Source organism: Eubalaena glacialis, chromosome 20, assembly GCF_028564815.1.
Source record: "Eubalaena glacialis isolate mEubGla1 chromosome 20, mEubGla1.1.hap2.+ XY, whole genome shotgun sequence".
NCBI lineage: Eukaryota > Metazoa > Chordata > Mammalia > Artiodactyla > Balaenidae > Eubalaena > Eubalaena glacialis.
The window spans coordinates 13,380,185-13,400,657 of record NC_083735.1 but is presented as its reverse complement, the minus strand read 5'-3'; the positions used below and the strand labels follow the sequence as shown (position 1 = coordinate 13,400,657).

General features: G+C 40.2%; 1 protein-coding gene across 4 annotated transcripts in view; it reads right to left on the bottom strand.

The window, feature by feature from the left end:
• Positions 1–4,054: 4,054 nt before the first annotated feature.
• STOX2 (storkhead box 2) overlaps positions 4,055–20,473 on the bottom strand; it is a 207,094-nt gene continuing 190,675 nt past the window's right edge. For 2 of the 4 annotated variants that reach the window (XM_061177531.1, XM_061177534.1), the window contains 2 exons: positions 9,406–11,671; positions 4,055–4,345 (listed from right to left, as the gene is read on the bottom strand). In XM_061177531.1, coding sequence (XP_061033514.1) covers positions 4,150–4,345; positions 9,406–11,671 — 2,462 coding nt within the window. In that variant the 3' untranslated portion in view covers positions 4,055–4,149. Of the gene's footprint in view, positions 4,346–9,193; positions 9,243–9,401; positions 11,672–20,473 lie in introns of those variants that run through there. The other 2 variants (XM_061177532.1, XM_061177533.1) reach the window with 2 other exon arrangements.

The window sequence follows — 20,473 nt, the reverse complement described above, 5'->3', positions numbered from 1 at the left end:
TGTATTCGTTTTCTTTGACTTTATTAGCACACATCAGAAAAATAGCATTGTATTTCGTGATTTCTCATGATGGTCTATCAAACAGATAGAAAATAGATCACTGATAGCTGCCACTGTGTTTCTGGGTAATCTTATGTCACTCCTGTTTATTCATTTCAAGTATGGGTATTACAAATATGGCCTGCTTTGTTAATTGTGAATCCGAATGCTTTGGAAGCACTTTGAGATCCCAGAATGAGTTTGTGAAGTCCTCATAGGTTGTTGTTGGTTTTTAATCAAGCTCCAAATACTGCCCATGTTATAAATTGTAAGACTTTTCAAAGCAAGATCACTATTGTACTGTGAGCAATATGCCTTTCATTTAAGTTAAAAACTTTATTTTCAAGTACACTTTGTGGTGATAAGTGGTTTATCCTGGGTAGAAGTTTACAAAGCTGTGCCAACCTAAAAAACAAACAATGCTTTCGTTACCGCTGAACAGGTTTTTTTTTTTCTCCCCATGGTGACTGCAATATAACTTAAATTTATATTTTAGAAATGCTGGTTGGGTTATGAAAAAGGGAGACTGGGGAACAGCTGGTGTTCAGATTGTTGTGACTCCAGATTAACTTTCAACGGATGCTTCCTGAACTTGAACTTCACAACATTGGAGAAGCAGTCATTTGTTACTTTTATCCAGCTAGCCCTCTTTCTGCTCATCTTATTTGTTTCCTTTTTTTGATGGACCCCTCCCCCTTTTCATATGCTTATGAAGGTCCCCTGAGATGTGCAAAATATATAAAATGAAATACGAATTATGGAACAGAAGTTGTGGATACAAAGCACAGCTCTTTTAATTCAAATGAAGTCTGAGCTCGATATGGTAGCATGCAAGTAGTGAAGGCAGAGAGGCCCAAAGTGCTTCAAAGTTGGCAGTCCAAATTTCTGGTGTGTCTTGTGACCGAAAACCTAGAATTCAAATCAGATTTTATAGGAGTAAATAGCTTGCTAAATGATGTTTATCAATTGGCTCTTCGCCGGAGAGAACTCGTAGCAGGAATGAGGTCCGGGGCTGGGGGCAGGAGCCGGGGCAGGGGAGACAAGAAATTTAAACTTCCTTTTCATTCATAACAAATTCAAGTGTGCTTTTGTGGGGAAGAAGAGAGACAGGTTTACAGCTGAGAGTGAAATAATGCCGTCAGAGAAAAACCATGGCGATGAAACAGTCACAAGTCCACATAGGCAATCACTGACACACACACAGAACGCCATGGCCTAATGGTTAAGAAAGTTTTCAACTTTGCTTTTCCGAACAATACACTTGAACGCACTGCTGCCGCTTCATCAAATTTATGGAGGTAGTTATATGTAAAAATAAAAATTACCATAAAGTAATATGCTGTATCATAATAATACATACGTGTGCAAAATGCCGACAGATGGGTTGACCCTTTAAAGTTGAACACTACACAGAGATTCAACCAGATTCAGTTTTGTAAACCTTTCAGTTGATAAACTCTAAGTGAAGTCTAGATAAGCAGCCATGGGCCACAAAGCTATCGTTTCCTGGAGGAAAAGGATGCTGGCAAAGCTTGGAGTGGGTCACTGAGAACATCACTGCAGACCATCTAGGGTCATATTTGTAATGTGCTTCCCGCCACCACTTCTCCCCCGTTCAAGAATCCCCATTCGATTCAGACGGGCATATTTCTACATGGAACGTCTGCTCCCATCATATCCTCTTTGAAAGCCATCATTTCTATGCTAATGGCTGCTGGTCTAAGGGAGGTTTTTTTTTTTTTTTTTTTTTAATCATGTACCTCATAGCATCAGGCAAAGAGTGGTACACATTTTATTCCAATGTCTTCTGTAAACCTATTTCTTGTGAAATATTGATAAATTCATATTTTAAAGCTTCTCTTAAAGGTAATGCTTTCCTTTCCTGTTCACACAGTATTTGATTATTATAATGGCTACTTTAGGAGGATCAGCTAGAGGCTGATGTATTGTTTCAATGGTTCTATTATTTATGAACTGATAGTATGACAGACGCTGGAGGGCAGGGCTTTGGGGAAAAAAAAGAATTTAGAAGAATTTGGTAATTGTGTGGCATACAACTCCCCAAGGAAACAGACTCTGTATATAGTCTATTTGATACGTTATCATTCCTCCCAGACAAATTTAAGCAGTCGAGAAGAGTGCATTTCTGAGCAATCAAGGCATGCCTTGGAGGAAATAAGGCATGAGACTGAAAGCCAATTGACTTAAGCATCTTAAAGGTGTGGGAGTTTGCCAAGAAACGTGCTCACGTTTCACTATAAGCACAAAAAAAGGAATCTATACTAAACTTGATGAGTCCAGTTTGACCCAATGCAACTTCCAGATATCTGAAAAAGCATGAGGAAGGATCCAAATGTTTCAAGAAACAGTTCAACTGTGTATATGACTCCACTCTTCAAACAGATGGCTAGTTATTCAACCTAATACCGAAGCAGAAGTGTTTCACAGATTCTATGCCAATTCTTGAAATCTGAGATGAAAATATTTGGATATATATTTTACGGTATGTGGCTCCAAACATCACATGCCACTTAACTAAATAAAACTTTTTGTCAGACCATTTACTTGTGTCACATGTAACCCTTTTGTGAATAATTTTCCAATATCTATAGATTTATTCCATGGTTCTCATAAAATAAGACATGGGAACTTTGAGGTGCCTCTTTCCTAGAAGGCTGAATCTTGATTATTTGTAATCCCTTTGCTGCTGAGAACCTTCTTTGTATTCAACATGACATATTGTAAACCAAAGCAAAATGTTAACAAACCATTCTGAAATAAGTTGGGCTAAAAACTATACATCTACCTAAAAATGCCTCCTGAAATTGGTTACGAAGTATCTGTAAACATTACTCTGGCGTAGTTCATGTATGCATAATTGTTATTCTAATAAATTTTAGGGGCATACAAGTTAGGATTACACCACACTTGCAGAATGATCACATTCTGTTGTTAATTACATGGGCACATGTATATTTCTAATCAAAAAGTATTTTAAAGTTTTCTCTATAGATATCTTCCCAGGAATAAAAGGCCTGAAGTTCAACTCCCCCTAAATTTGCTCTTTCCTATAACCACTAAAAATTATCTCCCACAGCCTAATTTAGGCATTCTATTTAAAACTACATAAAATAGATTTATGTCCTTCCATTAGAAAGAATAACGTCCCCAGGCCGTAGTCTTCATTTGTATCACAAAGAACATTTTGATTTTAAACAAATTATCATATCTATTATAGTAAGATAGCATCACCGTTAAGTATCACAAGGAGGAAATGATCTTCCTTCAGTATCTGACGAACACCTTTACAAGTCCCCATTACCTCTCCCATCACTTAGTGCTGTGCCCCAGCCAGGCTGGGAGACCCTTCCTTTGTCCATTTCAGATTCAAAGGCCTATATTCCTGTTTGTGATTATGGAAGGTTAAAATAATCAGACAAGCATCCGTGACACTTAAAAACAAAATCCTGAAAACAAACACTCCCAGTATTTGGATCACGACCCCTTCTGACACACTTCCATGGGCTCCTGGAAAATCTTGTCACGAAAACTCACAGTGCAAAATGACTGGGGCCTAAACGATTCACACACAAAGGCTGGGGTCCCTTTTAGTCAGTTTGGCATTGATTTCCCTCAAGGTAGACCCTTGCATTTGACATTTTGTGGAGGCTTAGTTTTTTTTGTTTTGTTTTTTGTTTTTGGAAGTGTCAAGGATCAGTTCTGTGGCACCATTTGGTCACAGACTGGGAGCAACACGCATCTGTGGCATTTTAGAATGGACTTGGCAACTGCATGACATCGAAAATGCATATTACACTGACAGTGTCTAGACTTTCCTATGTGTGCTCAGTTACAATTAGTGAAGCAAAAGTATACATATCACCCCTACTGCTATTCTTGTTGCTACAGAGCCATAAATGTGAAAAGCAATACTCTGAAATAAAGATTTTGTTGTTGTTGTTTTTTGCCCTAGCCTACTTAGCAGCACAGTTTAAGTCAACACAAAAACTGCCGTTGAGATGCTTGTCTTTCCAAAGATGTAAACATCAGTCCCAGTGTCGTAAACTTGGCTGTATCGAATGAGACAGGAGATCTGAGGCAGAATGACTATCACACACTAGTAACAGAAGCTTGCAAGCAGCTGGAAGGTTTCTGTAATTTCTCAGCTTCATTTGTGGGGCTGTCCGTACTTGCTCGGAAATTGAAGGCCGGGCCAGCTCCACCATGGGCCGGGCTCCAGGTAGGGTTCTGACGACGGTTACTTTCAACAATGCTTGATGTGTTGGAAGCCAGGCTCTCCCGAGTGCTAAAAGAGTAAAAAGGTTTTGTTTGGTTTTGTTTGGTTTGGTTTGGAACATAAATGATTATATATTGAGCCCTAGAGGAAGAACAAATGATGCAGTTAATGGATTTCCTCTGACGGTTCATCGTGTCATGTATATACCATCTCATACTGATTATTCACACATGCTCCTCCAACTTGGACTTCGGCAGCTTTCACAAGACAGGTTATAATCAGCAGCATAGTGAATAAAGGGTTTTTATACAGCTAAATAAATGTCTTCCCTTGCCTTTCACACTCAAGGAAACACCTTCAAGATTTGATGTGATAGATGGCTATTGCGTTCATTTTTAAAAAAGAATAGTCTTCATAAATATACATAGGTAATGATTTCATTTCAGGCTTGAAACTCATTGATAGAACTGCTCCTGAATAAACTCCATAATTTTACCCTAATGATTTTGTTTTCATTCTTGATTAGCAGATTTTTGACTTTGGTGGTGAACTTCAAGCAGGCCACTAGCCAGTATGCCACACTGATGGGAAGAAAATTCTTTTTAAACACTTCACACCTCTGTTTCAAACATATAACGTTATAGTAAAAAATACATTCTATTTTCAGATAAGGAATCTTTTAGATTTTCCCTGTTTACACTGATTTGGTAGAAATATTTTATTTTTTAAAGGATTCTTATAGAACAGAGGTGATTTAAAGGCTTTAGTATTTCGATTTCTCTTTTAGTTTTTCTAATTTAGAAATACTTGAAGCTATTTTATTGTTCCAAGAGGTTTATAACATTTACCATGTCAAATGTGTAGGGCAATAGCAGAAATAAGATTACTTGGCCTGATTGATCAGAACTGAATGGGTTTCATGTTCAAGGTCCTCAAAATGGTCAAAAGAAACATCAGCTTACAAAGAGGTGGAAGAAACCATAATGATGCTCAAAACATCCACTCTACTGGATAGATTCAAGATGTATAAAATATTCTACATGTTGGTCCCCATCACTGATTTAAGGTCAAACTACATAGTGGACGTCCTCACCAGCTCACTTTCATTCCCATCCTAAACTGATAGCAATTTTGTCTGAACATTATACCTTGGCAGCCATTCCTGACAGGTTATTTCATCCTAACCCCCTTGTGGCCTTAAGTTTGCTTCTCATCAAAAAGCCAAGAGTTAATTGTTTAAAAGGAATTTTGTTCACTGACTACCAAAAAAGACAACTGGACCCTTCCTGACTGCAGAGGGCACCTCTGGAAGGTTAATACATTCATAGAAGTAAGTTAAGTTCTCTCATGAGGCTTATCGTAAATCTGGGCATGCCTAAAGAATACTCCAAAACATGATCACTAAAGCAATGGAAAGTGCTAGACTTACCTACTTACCTGCTTTACACCTCCTCTAAGAAAATTCATCAGAGGTTTTCCAGGACTACAACTGAGGGTCAGGTGGAGGAAGGAAGAAGGGCAATAAACATGTAGAACCTCAAAGAGGTCATGGCACGTTCCTTCAGTTTCATTCTTAATCACAATAATAACTTTTTATGGCATTTGACTTCCTCATCTTTAAAATAGGGCGAGTTATGTGTCATACCTACTCACTGAGTGACTCAGAAGAAGAAATAAGCAATAATGAAGAATCTGTACACCAAAAAGCTAGACAAACATAAGCTATTTCTGTGGCACATCTGGCATCTGATGAATTAAGTAGCCACTGTGGGGAGGCTTGGGAATCTATACACGACTAAGGCCGTTTTTTTCTATGGGAAAATGCATTTTGAGGTCTCAGGGATCCACTTTTAAACCAGCTTTTGAGGCGGGAGTTTAATTTATCAAGACCCTACTGAATGCCAGGCACTGTGCCAGGCACCATCAACACACATCATCGCAACAGATGGTCTAAGGTAGGAGCTATCTGTACTCAGACCACCCTTGACCACGGCCAACATATTAATAGTGATAAATACATACAGCACTCCAGTGTCTCCAAAGGATAGATCTCATTATTGCTGTGACACTGAGTACAATGTGTGACAGTCATATGGAAGGCTGTGGATATGATGGTGAAACAGTTAATGGAGATGGAAGGTTAGCAGTAACAATAGACCTCAAATTTAAAATTTCTTACTTTTTTAAAGAGAACTAATGGCGTACAACATTAAAAATAAAATCTCAGGAATTTATAGGCAGAAAAACTGAACCAAGAGGCCCTGCTGCTCCTCTTCCTGCACACGTTGCCCTTGGACCCACACTTGGACGGCACAATACACTATGCAGACACATCCCTGGCAGCCTGAATCCCTCTGGTTTTCATATTGTGTTTATCAACCGGTTTTTGGCCTCAGATTTGGAATAGCAGGTTTTGCATGTTAGGATTTTTCATTTGCAATATTAGACCTCACAGCATAGTTTAAGTTTCTGCCTTGTTTCCTTCTCTCAGTGCCCTTTGGTTCCCAACAAGAGGGACTAAAGAATTTTGGAAATGTGGCTGAACATGACCTCTGAGCCAACACTGAAGACTGAGAGTATGAATATCATCTTTTTTGATTTTGATTTTTCTTTTTTTTTTTGGCGGCGGGGAGGAGGTTAGATCTTAGTTGCTCTGTCAATTATTTACTGAAAAATCTGAAAAAATGGTCCACTTATGATTCCTGTATCTTGCAGTGGTGGAGAGGTGTCAGCGTGATAATACTATATGGCTAAAATACTCCTCACGCTGGAGAATTAAACTCCCTGTAACTCAAATGTTCTCCTTCGCAGACCATCCTCATACATCAGAAAGGTAAATTAGTGAATTTATTGAAGTATAGGGAAATACTTCAAGTAAGATAAAATAAAATTTTAAAGTAGTTTAAAAATAGATATAGAAAATAAGTTTGTCACCCAGCTACTAACCAAAGGATATTAATTACGAAAGGGGTAAAATTAGGAATTGTTCTGTAGATTCTCTAACTGCATGAAATTTACGGGTGATCTACCTATTTCTGTAGAGAAAATTCCACCTAATAACAGTGGGCAGATACATAGCTCCTGGGTGAAGATTGTCTCCTTAGGAAGACCTTTTTCTTCTACCAGGACATCGCATTTGACCTTGAGTACATTATTACAGCAATGCAAATAAGCTTAGTTCAAGAAATAATCTCATTCATAAATTCCATATTCTGTACTCCAAATTTAGAGATAATAAAATATATTCTGTGGAGAGATTGGTTCAATGATTACATGAACAACATTTCTTTTTACTTGTTCCCAAACAAAAAACTTTCAATATTATGCAGTGGTAAGGTTTTGAGTTAGAACCCACTAAACTACTCTCAAGGTCTCCTTAGCAGCTATCTCTGGAGTATTGCGGTTTTCCCTCCGTGGAGGTCCAGGGGCCAAGAGGGCCAAATGAATTGCTGGAAACAGGTGCGGAGAAGCATCAGGCAGGGAGAGGCTATATAATAAGAAACAGTAGAGCATAACGTCCAGGCAAATGACCCACACCTTCCATAAGCGATGGTACTGAACTTCTACCATCAATGGCAGACTTTCAGTTATGCTTATCTGGTATCCCTACTAGGAAATCAAGAGGAAAAACAAGAGTAGAAGAGGGAAGTAGAGAGAAAAGAATATATAAAATAATTGGTTTAGATTCGATTTGGGATTAAAAAATATTTAGCAAAAATTACATCTTAGAAAAGTCACTTAATAGGCCAAAAGTTTTCAGACTGAGTGCCATGGCCCCCTGAAGTCTCTTAGGGTCCTTGAGGGATGGGCAGAGGAGATCTGGGGCTCCTGGTCTCCACTTTAACCAGAGTGCCATCTCTGTGGTTTGTTTAGACATTAGACTTCCACACATGTGTTAACTTGGAAAAGAAGGTTACACGACAATTAAAAAAAAAAAAAAATTAATAATAATAATAAAAAGAACTAGCCCTTTAAGAAATAACAAAGGCCTAATAAGGGACAAACAGAATAACGATTCCCAATTCTGATTTTGGGATGCTCTGTCCCCAAATTATCCATAGATAGAGTGAAATGATTACAACATAACTAATTTTAATTCTTAATAATTAAAATAAATATATGAACTACATAATCATATCTCGGACTTGTTAAAATAATAAATATTGTAAAAAGTTGGGAATCACAACTAACGGGAGATGTCAATCTCTCAATGTTATTTCTGCATCTCAGAGTCACCAATCTGGAGTAGAATTTAGAAGCAGAATCAGGTCCCAAGTTGCTCTTGGAAGAGAAGGAAGAATTAAGGAGAAAAAAGGAAAGTTGCATAGACTCCCTTTTGTTTTCTAAACCCCTGAACCACTTCACTGCATTGGACGTGGCCATCGGGCACTGCACACTCTTAGCTGTCAACCTCTGCTGAATTACCAGCACCTACTAAAAAGAAGGCACCACGATCAGCATGCCTACATGGTGTTAGTTCTGCAGGAGGAGAAAGAAAAGTGCTGGCACATGCTTTGAACTAATGGAGCACAGGCCCCTAATCTTTATGTAACAGGAAACAGGTTCCATGTGTCTGCAGACTTTTGAGTGGTGAGAGGAAGGTGTATGAGAGCAAGGGGTGAGGGCGGCATAAAAAGTCGGGATTAAAATAGTAACAAGCTTCTAGATCCACTGGAAAGGTTTTGAAATTGGCTATTATATTCTCATTAGAAGGACTCCCCATCCTTGAGTCAATCAAGTTATTCCCAACCCCTACCTCCCACCTCCACACTGACTACTCATTCTACTCAAAAAGTTACTATTTTTGAAGGACCTTTAAAAAAACCCTTCCTTTATCAGCATGGTGGCAATATAAACATCGAAGGAAAAATACTGGGAAATGTTGGTCTTAGATTGGATGGGAAGGAGCCAACCCACCAGTCCAGATTGGTGATCTCTACAGCTGCAGAAACATTTGTTTCAATTCCTGAAAAAGAAGTCAGAAACAGGCTGTTAACAATACAACTCACACAACTCTTAACCCTCATTCACAGAACTGAGACTGTGAAATCAGAAACCTTCTGAGTTATTTATATAAAGCCCCAGGCCCCAGTAGGTGTATGTGTGTGCAGAGAGATGCCTCTTCCTACCGTGGGGAGTTGAATCCACTGTCCACCGTGATACTGCTGCTGTCCATGCTGTCCAGACGCGCTGAATGGGTGGCCCTCTGGTTGCTGCTGCTGTCGGTTTCCTTTGGGGCAAGGAGGGTGAGGTTCTTCTCAAATTTCCTCTGCAAGTCTCTTTCCTTCTCCCTTTCCAGGAGCCACTGCATGGTGCCCACATCGTCTCTGTTTTTCTCCTCCTCTGTGTTCTTGTTTGCCCCTTCCTCAGACTCATCGTCATCAGAGACGTTGTAATAGTCAAAAGAGGCCTCCTGGTTCCCCACTGACTCCTGCTGACGCTGGGAAGCTGGCATGGCTTGTGCAGCCGAGGTCCCTAGGGACGGCTCCAGTTTCTCACATCGGCCTGGCAGTGTGTCCGCAGGTGTCTTCGGGTGAGATTTGAGGACGGACAGGCTTGATTTGTGATAGCTGTTTACAGACAAGGTGCTGTGAAGCGGTTTGAACAGTGTGTCTTTGCTGAATATCTCTTTCCTCTTGTCCAGGCTGCTGGGCTCGGCACTGTGATGTTGGATGAGGCGTCCATTGGCAATCCCTTCGGCCACAGCGCCCGAAGCCGCTGGGCCCCCACCCGGCCCCTTTGGCGACTCCTCCTTGTGTCCTACAGGCTCCCTGGAGGGATGTGGGGCCTGCCTGTCCGACAGAGGCAGCTTTTTCACCCCTTCCGCCAGGGTCAGAGTGTCATGGTCCTCTTTGTTCTTTCCCAGAGGTGACGGCGCCGTGAGCACCGTCTCGCTGGAGGTGTTACACTGGAAATAGTCATCTGCAGCTGTTTTTGTTGGACAAGAGTTGAGTTCACCAAAGGATGGCAAACCCTCGGGCGGTTTGCCTGGCTCCAAGAGGCTGCAAGCACTGGGAGGTTCCTTGCTGCCACTGACTATTTCTGGAATACACACCTCTTTGTAGCTTGTGGACGAAATGTGAGCCCTTTGATGACTGACAGTCTGTGCAGGCCTTAAAGTACTATCGTCAATGTAGGATTGGCTGGGGGTCTGGTCGTCTTGGCTACAGCCTTCAGCCAGGTCTTCAGGCATCCCCAGAGAAGAAGCACCCAGAGGACCTTTGGAGTTATCCATGGATCTGGACCTCTCTTTGGCCTTGTTGGATCTCTCATTCCTGGACCTTCGGTCCTGGGTATGGCTGTGGCTTCGGTGCACTTTTGAGTGGGAGCTTCCCCTGGAAGGCTCAGGAAAAGGCATCTCAGTTCTCCTTTTGGCCAGTTCCCCAGACACGTCCCATTCTGGAGTCATGGGGAAATGAGACTCAATCACGTTCGCATTGCTATGCATGATGAAGTTATCACCTTTGTGTTCGATGATGAAGCAGCCTTCCCGGGGAGCCCTGGTAAGAGGATCGCAAAAGTCATACTCTCTTTCACCCGGGATGTCCAGGTGGGAACCATCTGACGGGTCTCCTTTGGACACTCGTGTCTTGCTGTGCGACCGAGACTTTCCGTGGGACTTGCGATGAGTCCGACTCTTTTTACTTCTTCCGCTGTGATGGGCGGAGGACCCGGCTTTACTCCTATGCGCTTTCTCTTCTTCAAGTTTCTTCATTAGTGCAGTGTGCCTCATGACATTTTCCACGGTCAAGTCCGGGTTAATACGCCTAATGATCTCCATTTCTACCTCCCGAGGGATAGTAGTTGGCGTGTCCTCATCTCGCAGGGGCCACTCTTCGGGAGGAAACTGGGCGGAAAAATTGGCTAGCTGTTTGGTCTTGTCTTTTTTAAAACTGAGCCGGAATAACTTGAGCCCGAATTTTTTGGACTGCTTTTCACCGTCTTTAGGTTTGGAGAGAGTTTCCGTCTTATATGAAAAGTTGACAGTACTTTTGCTCTTTTCAGTGGGTGGCACCTGGCAGAGGGAAGGAGGGCAGTACGGGTCTTTGCAGTCCTTGGCGGGCTTCCTCTGCAGGGTGGCCGCGTGCACGCCGTGCACATCTTCCCTGCAGCAGTGGCAAGAGTCGCAGTGGTTCCTGGGCAACGTTCTTTCCCTGACGCAGCCTGAGGCAGAGGGCGTGATGGTCCCGGGCTGGGGAGAGGTACACTGAGACCTGTCAGGTATCCTCTCATCCAAATGGTACCATTTACTGTTAGTTCTTATGAGGGAAGGAGTTATGAAATAAGTCTGTGGGGTTACGATGAAGTAGCCATCTGGAGTCGGGTAGATCTTCCGCTCCCGGACCAGCGTGTTCAGCGTATGCCGGAGAATTTCTTGGCTTGGGGTGGGAACACCTGAAACCCAAAGGACACACTCGTGAGAATGAAGAGGGGACGTGTTGTTGATTCCGGAGTTTTCCAAGTATGCTCTGGACTGAATGGTCCCCCTGCCGACCCGATCCCCACGTTCAAGCCCCAAACCCCAATGTGACAGTAATAGGACGTGGGGTGTTTGGGAGGTGATGAGGTCATGAGCGTGCAGCCTCTGTGATGTGGCGTTATGAGAAGAGGAAGAGACTAAGCCCTCTCTCTCTCTCTCTCTGTGTGACTTCAGGGTATGGCTTTCTGCAAAACAGGAAGGGGGCTCTCACCGGACACCAAGTCTGCAGGTGCCTTGATCTTGGACTTCCCCGCCCCCAGAATTGTGAGAAATAAATGTCTGTTGTTTCAGACACCCGGTCCATGGTATTTTGTTACAGTAGCCCGAACGGACTAAAACAGAATCTTACTAATTTTGCAAGCCTCTACGTAGTATCATACAGAAACTAAGCAGGTTTCACAGGTATTCACTGAGTTTAGTGTGAATCCTAGTTTTCTCTGATAACTCTTATGGAATATTAGTACCAACAGAACAGGAAAATATAAAGGCTGGGAAGAGAGACATGGATGATAGATGGGGTTAGGTGGCTACTGTTGTTAAAAACCTTTACTGAACTGAATCGTTGAAGACAGAATTTTTTTTTTGGCCTCCTGGCATGTGGGATCTTAGTTCCCCAACCAGAGATCGAACCCGTGCCCCCTGCAGTGGAAGCACTGAGTCCTAACCACTGGACTGCCAGGGAATTCCCAAAGACAGAATATTTTTAAATGAAGAAAAAACGTTTTCGGTATGATATAAATTTACAAAAAAGACTTTTTCAATAAAAGCAACTAGGGAAACAGGGTTGAAATAGCCATCTTGGTATTGAAAAACAAATCTAAAATACATAGAGGCTACCACGTACACTTGAGGTTACTCCATACACTCATTTTAAGATTAAGTTTACTTAATAAACTTAATTTTATAAACTATATCAAAGGGCAACTAGACTTGACCATTGTTTAGGATGTACTCTCCAATTTTGAAATCATCACCTTCAAATTTGAAAGTGATTGGTGAAATTCAGGTGAGAACTTCCTCCTTGTTGGCATAAGCCAGCAGGATGAAAATGGTTTCTCAAATTCATAACCAGAGAGCTCTAATAAATACACCAGTGAAAGCTTCGAGGCTCTACATCTATCTGGTCACTGAGTCCCAAACTGCTGTCTTTGCTAGAATAGAAATTCCAGAAAAAAATCACAGATATTCCTTTGTACAGGGACTGATATTTTTTTCAAAGGGTTTTGTGTGCACGTTTAAGCATTGTCTACTTTGAGATAATTAAGAACATACATTCTTAAGAGAGTATAAATTCTCTAGGCTGTAGCGCATTTACTTTATTTCTTTAGTATTCTCCCTTCCTCAGTGCCAGGCAAATCAAGGGTGGTAATATTTCTAAGACTGACCTGAATGATGTCATTTGGAAATAGGTCAGGTTGAATCATCCTGGCAATATTCAACCATGTCTGACCCACAAAAATGGCAATTTCAGTGGAGACTGAAAGCGCGCCCTGCCCCATTCATATGTTTAAGTCCTAAACCCCAGTACCCCAGAATGTGACCTTATTTAGACATGTGGTCTTTATAGAGATTATCAAGTTAAAATGAGGTCATTAGAGTGAGCCCTAAGCCACTATGACAAGGGGAAATTTGGAAATAGAGACATCACAGAGAAAAGACAATGTGAAGAGACCCTGGTAGAAGGCAGCTAACTACTAGCCAAGGGGAGAGGCTGGGACAGATTCTCCCCTCACAGCCCTCAGAAGAAACCAACCAACTCTGCTGATACTTTGATTTGGGACTTGTAGCATCCAGAACTGTAAGACAAGCCACCTGTACTTTGTTATGACTGTTTTAGAGAACTACTACAGCTGGTATCACCTTAGGCAACTTGCTTAACCTCTCTGAGCCTCTACTGACTGTCATCAAAATGTGGACAATAATAGTACCTACCTTCAGAGGGTTGTTGTGAGTTTAAATGAGTTTAGTGTATGAAGAACAGTGCCTGACACAGTGAGCACTCATAAATATTAGCTATCAGTAGTCTCAACTTTGGGTCAGGATCCATGGAAACCCCTATTACCTTCAAAGAACATTGTGTAACAGCCTAGAACAGCTGGGTAAGCTGAGAAGTTTAGGCTCCCCCAATCCTTCCAAAACTATGAAAGTGAAATACAAAAACACTAGAAATGGCCTGCAGTTCTCAAGGGGAGAGAGTCCATGTATGAGTAAGTTACATACCCATTTTTGTTACCCTCTTCAGAGGGCACCCATTGTGATCAAGGCAGAAAAGATAACACTGCTTCTGAATGATGTATTGTTTAATATAATTATTTAATTTTTGAGCTGCATGGTTTCCTTTTTGTCTAAGGTTCTACTCTTGAGCGATGTATGCAAATGTATGTTGGTTTTTAAGGCTGGTAAAATAACAAATTTTTAAAAAAAATTTAAGGTTGTTTCTGTACAAAACAAAAATGAGTTCCAATTGAATTAGTGATACAACCCAAGCTATATATCTGCAATTCGTGAGAGCCAACATAATAAAGAAAATGCTTGCACATAAGAGGAGCAACTTAAAAGAAGCTTCTAGAACGCCCCTGCTAGTAACCCTACTAACTGTTCTGCTTCTGCTGAACAACCTCAGGGGGCACTAGTCACACAGAAATTTTTCAAAAAATGGTAAGGCTCATTTAGAAGAATTCATGATTGACTGGTTTACTACGCTGCTATAAAAAAGGAAAGCTGAAGAGTTATTCATAAAAATAGCTATTATGATAAAACAAAAATTTCACTGTATTATAGAATTTGCTGATTGGAGGCCAACCAAGTGCTGATCTTAGAAAACTCACAAAACTATATGGATCATGACTACAATGCAATCATGTTTACTTACCAGTAAGAATAAGCTCTCTGAGTGTTCCCAAATGAAGGAATAAGAAAGAGTTTCCAGAGAGAATTTACATTTAAAGTTTTGATGTCTTGGATTTTCAAGTGTATCAATCAAATAGTGTTTAATTTGAAAAAACAAACTAGAAACATTCCCTGTCCAATCCATTTTCCATACCCCTACCTGTGAGTTTTCAAAGCTTTACCTGAAAGTCACTGATATTTATGATTATTATTTTATTATTAAGCCCCAGTATAATGACTGGTATCTTCAATTGTCTGTGAAACCCAGGATTCCACTAGAAATCTGTAGGGCTCACCTGAAAAAGGGATGGCTGTGATAGAGATTGTCAAGGTTTGCATATTCCATCACTTCCAGATTCTAGTCCCAAAGTTCCTCATGAGTTTGGATTTCGATAGCGTAAAGAGCAAAGGTAAGCTTTACACTCAAATAGGGCTGGAATCTGACCTCTCTCCTTTCCTACACCTTTACATCTCTCAAAGCAAAAATAGATATTTGAATATACTGCATGCCAATGGGAGGTTATTTAGACTTATATACCACTTTAATCTTGCAAATCTGACAATCGTTGGAACAGAGCACATATGTACATGTTCTGTATGGTAAGCATTTTAGACTGAAAACTTAATGGGTTTCTTTGGATGATTTCTTCGTGTTTGTGAAGGGCATTGGCTGAGGGGGAATTCAGTAGGAAGCGATGTAAAGGGATGAACTGGAGACAGAACACAGTATAGATAATGTTAGTCTCCAGCAAACTCGAAAGTCAACTTCAAGCCCATAAGCAGACTTATAGGTCTAATTCTATTTCCCTGAGGGTCAGCTTTCCTCCCGGGAAGATCCAGGTGTAATAACTTAACAAGTAGTAGTCCCATTTAAATGATCACTCTGGATGGATGAGGACCTATTTATTTATTTTTAAAATTTATTTATTTTTAATTGAAGTATAGTTGATTTACAATGCTGTGCTGATTCCTGCTGTACAGCAAAGTGATTCAGTTATACATATATACATTCTTTTTTATATTCTTTTCCATTATGGTTTATCACAGGATATTGAATACAGTTCCTTGTGCCATATAGTAGAACCTTGTTGTTTATCCATTCCATATATAATAGTATGAGGACCTATTTAGAAAGCTGAGAAGCAGTAATTATTCTTTTCAAACCTTTAAAAAATATTCTTATTTCTATAATGTGAACTGGTATATAAAAGTTGTTTTCAAAAATTTAACCAATATAGAAAGATGATAAATAAAAAGGTTTAAGTATCGGCATATCAGACATTTTTACTAGAAGACTTTTTAATAAAAACTTTCTTTAGAATATGGATGTCCAAAACAGGAAGAGGCCAAAATCTAGACTATTCTTTCTATTTATAACATATGCATTAAAAATAAGAGTTTGAATGTTTTAATAATATTCAGTTAGACTTCAAAACTTTATTTTCAAGTAGTAAAATAATAAAAAGTAAATAGTGTTACCTTTAAAAAACAAAAAGAAATGATATTTGAATCCCTCCAAAGTTTTAGAATTGCACTGAAATACATTTTTCAAACAGAATTTGAACAGTATTAAGTTTTCTAAATTGTTCTGTTCTGAAGTAACTTAAATGATAGCAAAACAAACGCAGAAAATCAAAGGAAAAAAAGAAAAAAGGAGGAAGAGAGATAAGAAAAGAAGAAAAGAAGGCAGGCAGGCAGGAAACAAAACTTCATTTCGGGAAATAGTAGTTTAAAATACAGAGCTACTCTGTTTACAATAGCCAGGACATGGAAGCAACCTAGGTGTCCATCATCAGATGAATGGATAAAGAAGATGTGGCACATATATACAATGGAATATTACTCAGCCATAAAAAGAAATGAAATGGAGGTGTTTGTAATGAGGTGGATGGAGTTAGAGTCTGTCATACAGAGTGAAGTAAGTCAGAAAGAGAAAAACAAATACAGTATGCTAACACATATATATGGAATCTAAGGGAAAAAAAAAAAAAAAAAAAAAAAGAGGTCATGAAGAACCTAGTGGCAAGATGGGAATAAAGACACAGACCTACTAGAGAATGGACTTGAGGATATGGGGAGGGGGAGGGGTGAGATGTGACAGGGTGAGAGAGTGTCATGGACATATATACACTACCAAATGTAAAATAGATAACTAGTGGGAAGCAGCCGCATAGCACAGGGAGATCAGCTCGGTGCTTTGTGACCACCTAGAGGGGTGGGATAGGGAGGGTGGGAGGGAGGGAGATGCAAGAGGGAAGAGATATGGCAACATATGTATATGTGTAACTGATTCACTTTGTTGTAAAGCAGAAGCTAGCACACCATTGTAAAGCAATTATACTTCAATAAAGATGTTTAAAAAAAAAAAAAAATACAGAGCTACTGCTGAACAAAGTTTTAAATAAATACCACCTTGCCCTAAACCAGTGGTTGGCAAAGTTTTTCTGTAAAGAGCCAGACAGTAATAACTATTTCAGGCTTGATGAGCCATATGATCTCCCAGTTGCCACTATTCAGCTCTGTAACTGTAGCCTAAGGAGCAAAAACTACATATAAACAAACAGGTGTGGCTGTGTTCCAATAAAATTTTATTTACAAAAACAAGTGGAGGGCCACACACAGCCTGCAGGCCATAGTCTGCCAAGCCCTGCCCTAGACTCAGGTTTGTATGGTGTCCTTGCAAACTTCTAGGGTTGACCAATAAATCATCATATGAAAAAGGTTAAGTTAGCTCCTCTTGGTCCATCTGAATGCAAGGCCTTGGGATTTAGGGTCACCTACCATAAAAACTAGCAAAGAGTTGTTCTATGGATTTCTCTACAAAATATTCCAACTTAGTGATACTGTTAGCAGCTGTCTGGCAGTGACCCACAATTACCTATTACATACTCGCTCTGTGTTCTTTCTGTTCTCTATTTTTTTAAACTTAATTTATTTTATTTTATTTATTTTTGGCTGCGTTGGGTCTTCGTTGCTGTGCGCAGGCTTTCTCTAGTTGCAGTGAGCGGGGGCTGCTTTTCGTTGCGGTGCACGGGCTTCTCATTGTGGTGGCTTCTCTTGTTGCGGAGCACAGACTCTAGGCGTGCAGGCTTCAGTAGTTATGGCTTGCAGGCTTCAGTAGTTGTGGCTCATGGGCTCTAGAGCGCAGGCTCAGTAGTCATGGGGCACGGGCTTAGTTGCTCCACGGCATGTGGTATCTTCCCAGACCAGGGCTCCAACCCGTGTCCCCTGCATTGGCAGGCGGATTCTTAACCACTGCACCACCAGGGAAACCCTCTGTTCTCTATTTTATGGTCCTGTAATGGGAGATATGTAACCAAGTTTGGAAAACCTATGGGATCTCTCATGAACCTACATAAAAACAGGGATTTTAAAAGCAGCTGGGATGTTTGATGTCAGAAGAGGCTACCCAGGTAAAAGGCCAAAAAGAACAGCCTTCCTTCACAAGAGCATTAGTTCATGAACACATTTGTCCCCTTAAGTAATCTCACCTGGGATTCTCTTATCTTACTATTGAACGGAAAAGGAGTTGCCTGGAAGTTAACAGAGAAAGACAGACAGACAGTGAAAAATATTCAGAGATAATAAAATGTTAGAAAATTTAAGATAATCAATAGGTTGAAGGAGTGGACTCATGTCAGAGCTTTTAAAGAGTACATGTAATTTCAAAACATATTACAGTTGACACTTGAACAATGCAGGGGTTGTGGCCCCGACCCCCCTCGTGGTCAAAAATCCGGGCACTGCTATCTGTGCCTCAAAAACAGAGGAATTGATAAATGACTCACCCAAGGGCAGGAAGCTGAGATAGTCTGGTTTTGATTCCACATGTTGTGATCTCTAATTGAACACAAACATTCCCTTACCCTTAGTTAATTTAAAGACCTATGAAAGGAAAATACAGATACTAGATTTATTGAAAAAAAATTCATGGATAAATGGACTTGCACAGTTCTAACCCGTGTTGTTCAAAGGTCATAATTAGAAAACCCCAAAAGGAGGAAAAAAATCACTGGGAGAGAAATATAAAGTTCCTTTGGGGCAACAGGAAAAGTGGGGAGACTCAACACGGTGGGTGACTATTTAAAAGTAGTCCCTCTGCCACCTCCCCATGGGTGGGCTGCATTTCCCTACACCTTGACTTTGAGTTTGGCCAGGTTTGCTTTGGTCAATGAATGTTAGTGGGTGTGGCATGACCAGAGGTCTGAAGAGCCCCAGAGCCCCTGGACTTGCTCTCTTGGGCCTCTGCCACCCCAGCGAGCAGAATAGGTCCCCTTCTCCAAAGAGGACGGAGTACAGGTGGAACAGTCACCTGGCAAGGTCCAGCCTGGACCAGCTGACTCGTGGAGAACCCACAGACCCACGAGCTAAATAAATGTTCATTGTCATACGTCACTGATGTTCTGTGACTGTTACCCAGCATTTGTGTAGCAAAAGCTAACAAATACAGCCAACAGCCCATTTTACTGAGGTTTAAGGTCTCTTCTAGGTCAAATGAAAAATATGTCAAGTGTTTGTCGCTCATTTTCAACGTAAGCTCTGTTTCAAGCTAGGTATGGGTTGAGATCAGGCCAAGTTGGCAAACTGGTGGCCCAATAATGTGTTTTATTCGACTTGTATGTCATCAGCATACACATGTTAAAATACACACACACATGCAAATTGCCATTATTTAAGGAAATTTATAGATTTCACATAAAACTGTATTTCCAGATTGTCTTAAAAAATTAGAAGATTTGGCAACTCTGGCAGTGTTCTATATTTTTTGGGGGGGCAGATACAATACACTGGAGCTGAGTAGTGGGCTGCTTCTCTTGAGACAGGACATGAGAATTCCTCAGCTTATCACCACTCCTAACATCTTTTAGCACTGGAGGCATCAGATACTATTCATACAGTGGCTGGGCTATTATCTTCTTTTTATAATACTTAAGAGAGAAAGACGATCCTGCAATCCCACTCCTGGGCATATATCTGGAGAAAATTCTAACTTGGAAAGATACATACACCCCAATGGCCACAGCAGCACTATTTACAATAGCCAAGATGTGAAAACAACCTAAGTGTCCATCAACAGATGAATGGATAAATAAGATGTGGGGTGTGTGTGTGTGTGTGTGTGTGTGTGTGTGTGTGTATTTTCTCCCCCCAATGGAATATTACTCAGCCGTTAAAAAGAATGAAATAATGCCATTTGCAGCAACATGGATGGACCTAGAGATTATCATACTAACTGAAATAAGTCAGCCAGAGAAAGACAGATATATGTATATCAATATTACTTATATGTGGAATCGAAAAAAAGGATACAAATGAACTTATTTACAAAACAGAAACAGACCCAAAGACATAGAAAACAAACTTATGGTTACTAAAGGGGATAGCAGTGGTGGGGGGGTTGGCAGAGATAAATTATGAGTTTGGGATTAACATGTACACACTACAATATACAAAATAGGTAAACAACAGCGACCTGCTGTATAGCACAGGGAACTACACTCAATATAGGATAATAACCTATAATGGAAAATAATCTGAAAAAGAATATATATATATATATATATAAAAAATCACTTTGCTGTACACTTGAAACTAACACAACATTGTAAATTAACTATACTCCAATAAAAAAATTTAAAAATTAAAAAAATTTTAAAAGGAAAAAGAACCATTTTATTTAATTTTTTTCTTTTAAAATAAGGTCAGTTTAATTTATCAAATAGCATACTCTTAAAACTCATCAGGCCGTGACATGAGCATGCAAGATAATGTTTATTTTTGACATTACTCTCTTTGTAGCTGAATCCCTTAGGACTCAAATTTTCAGT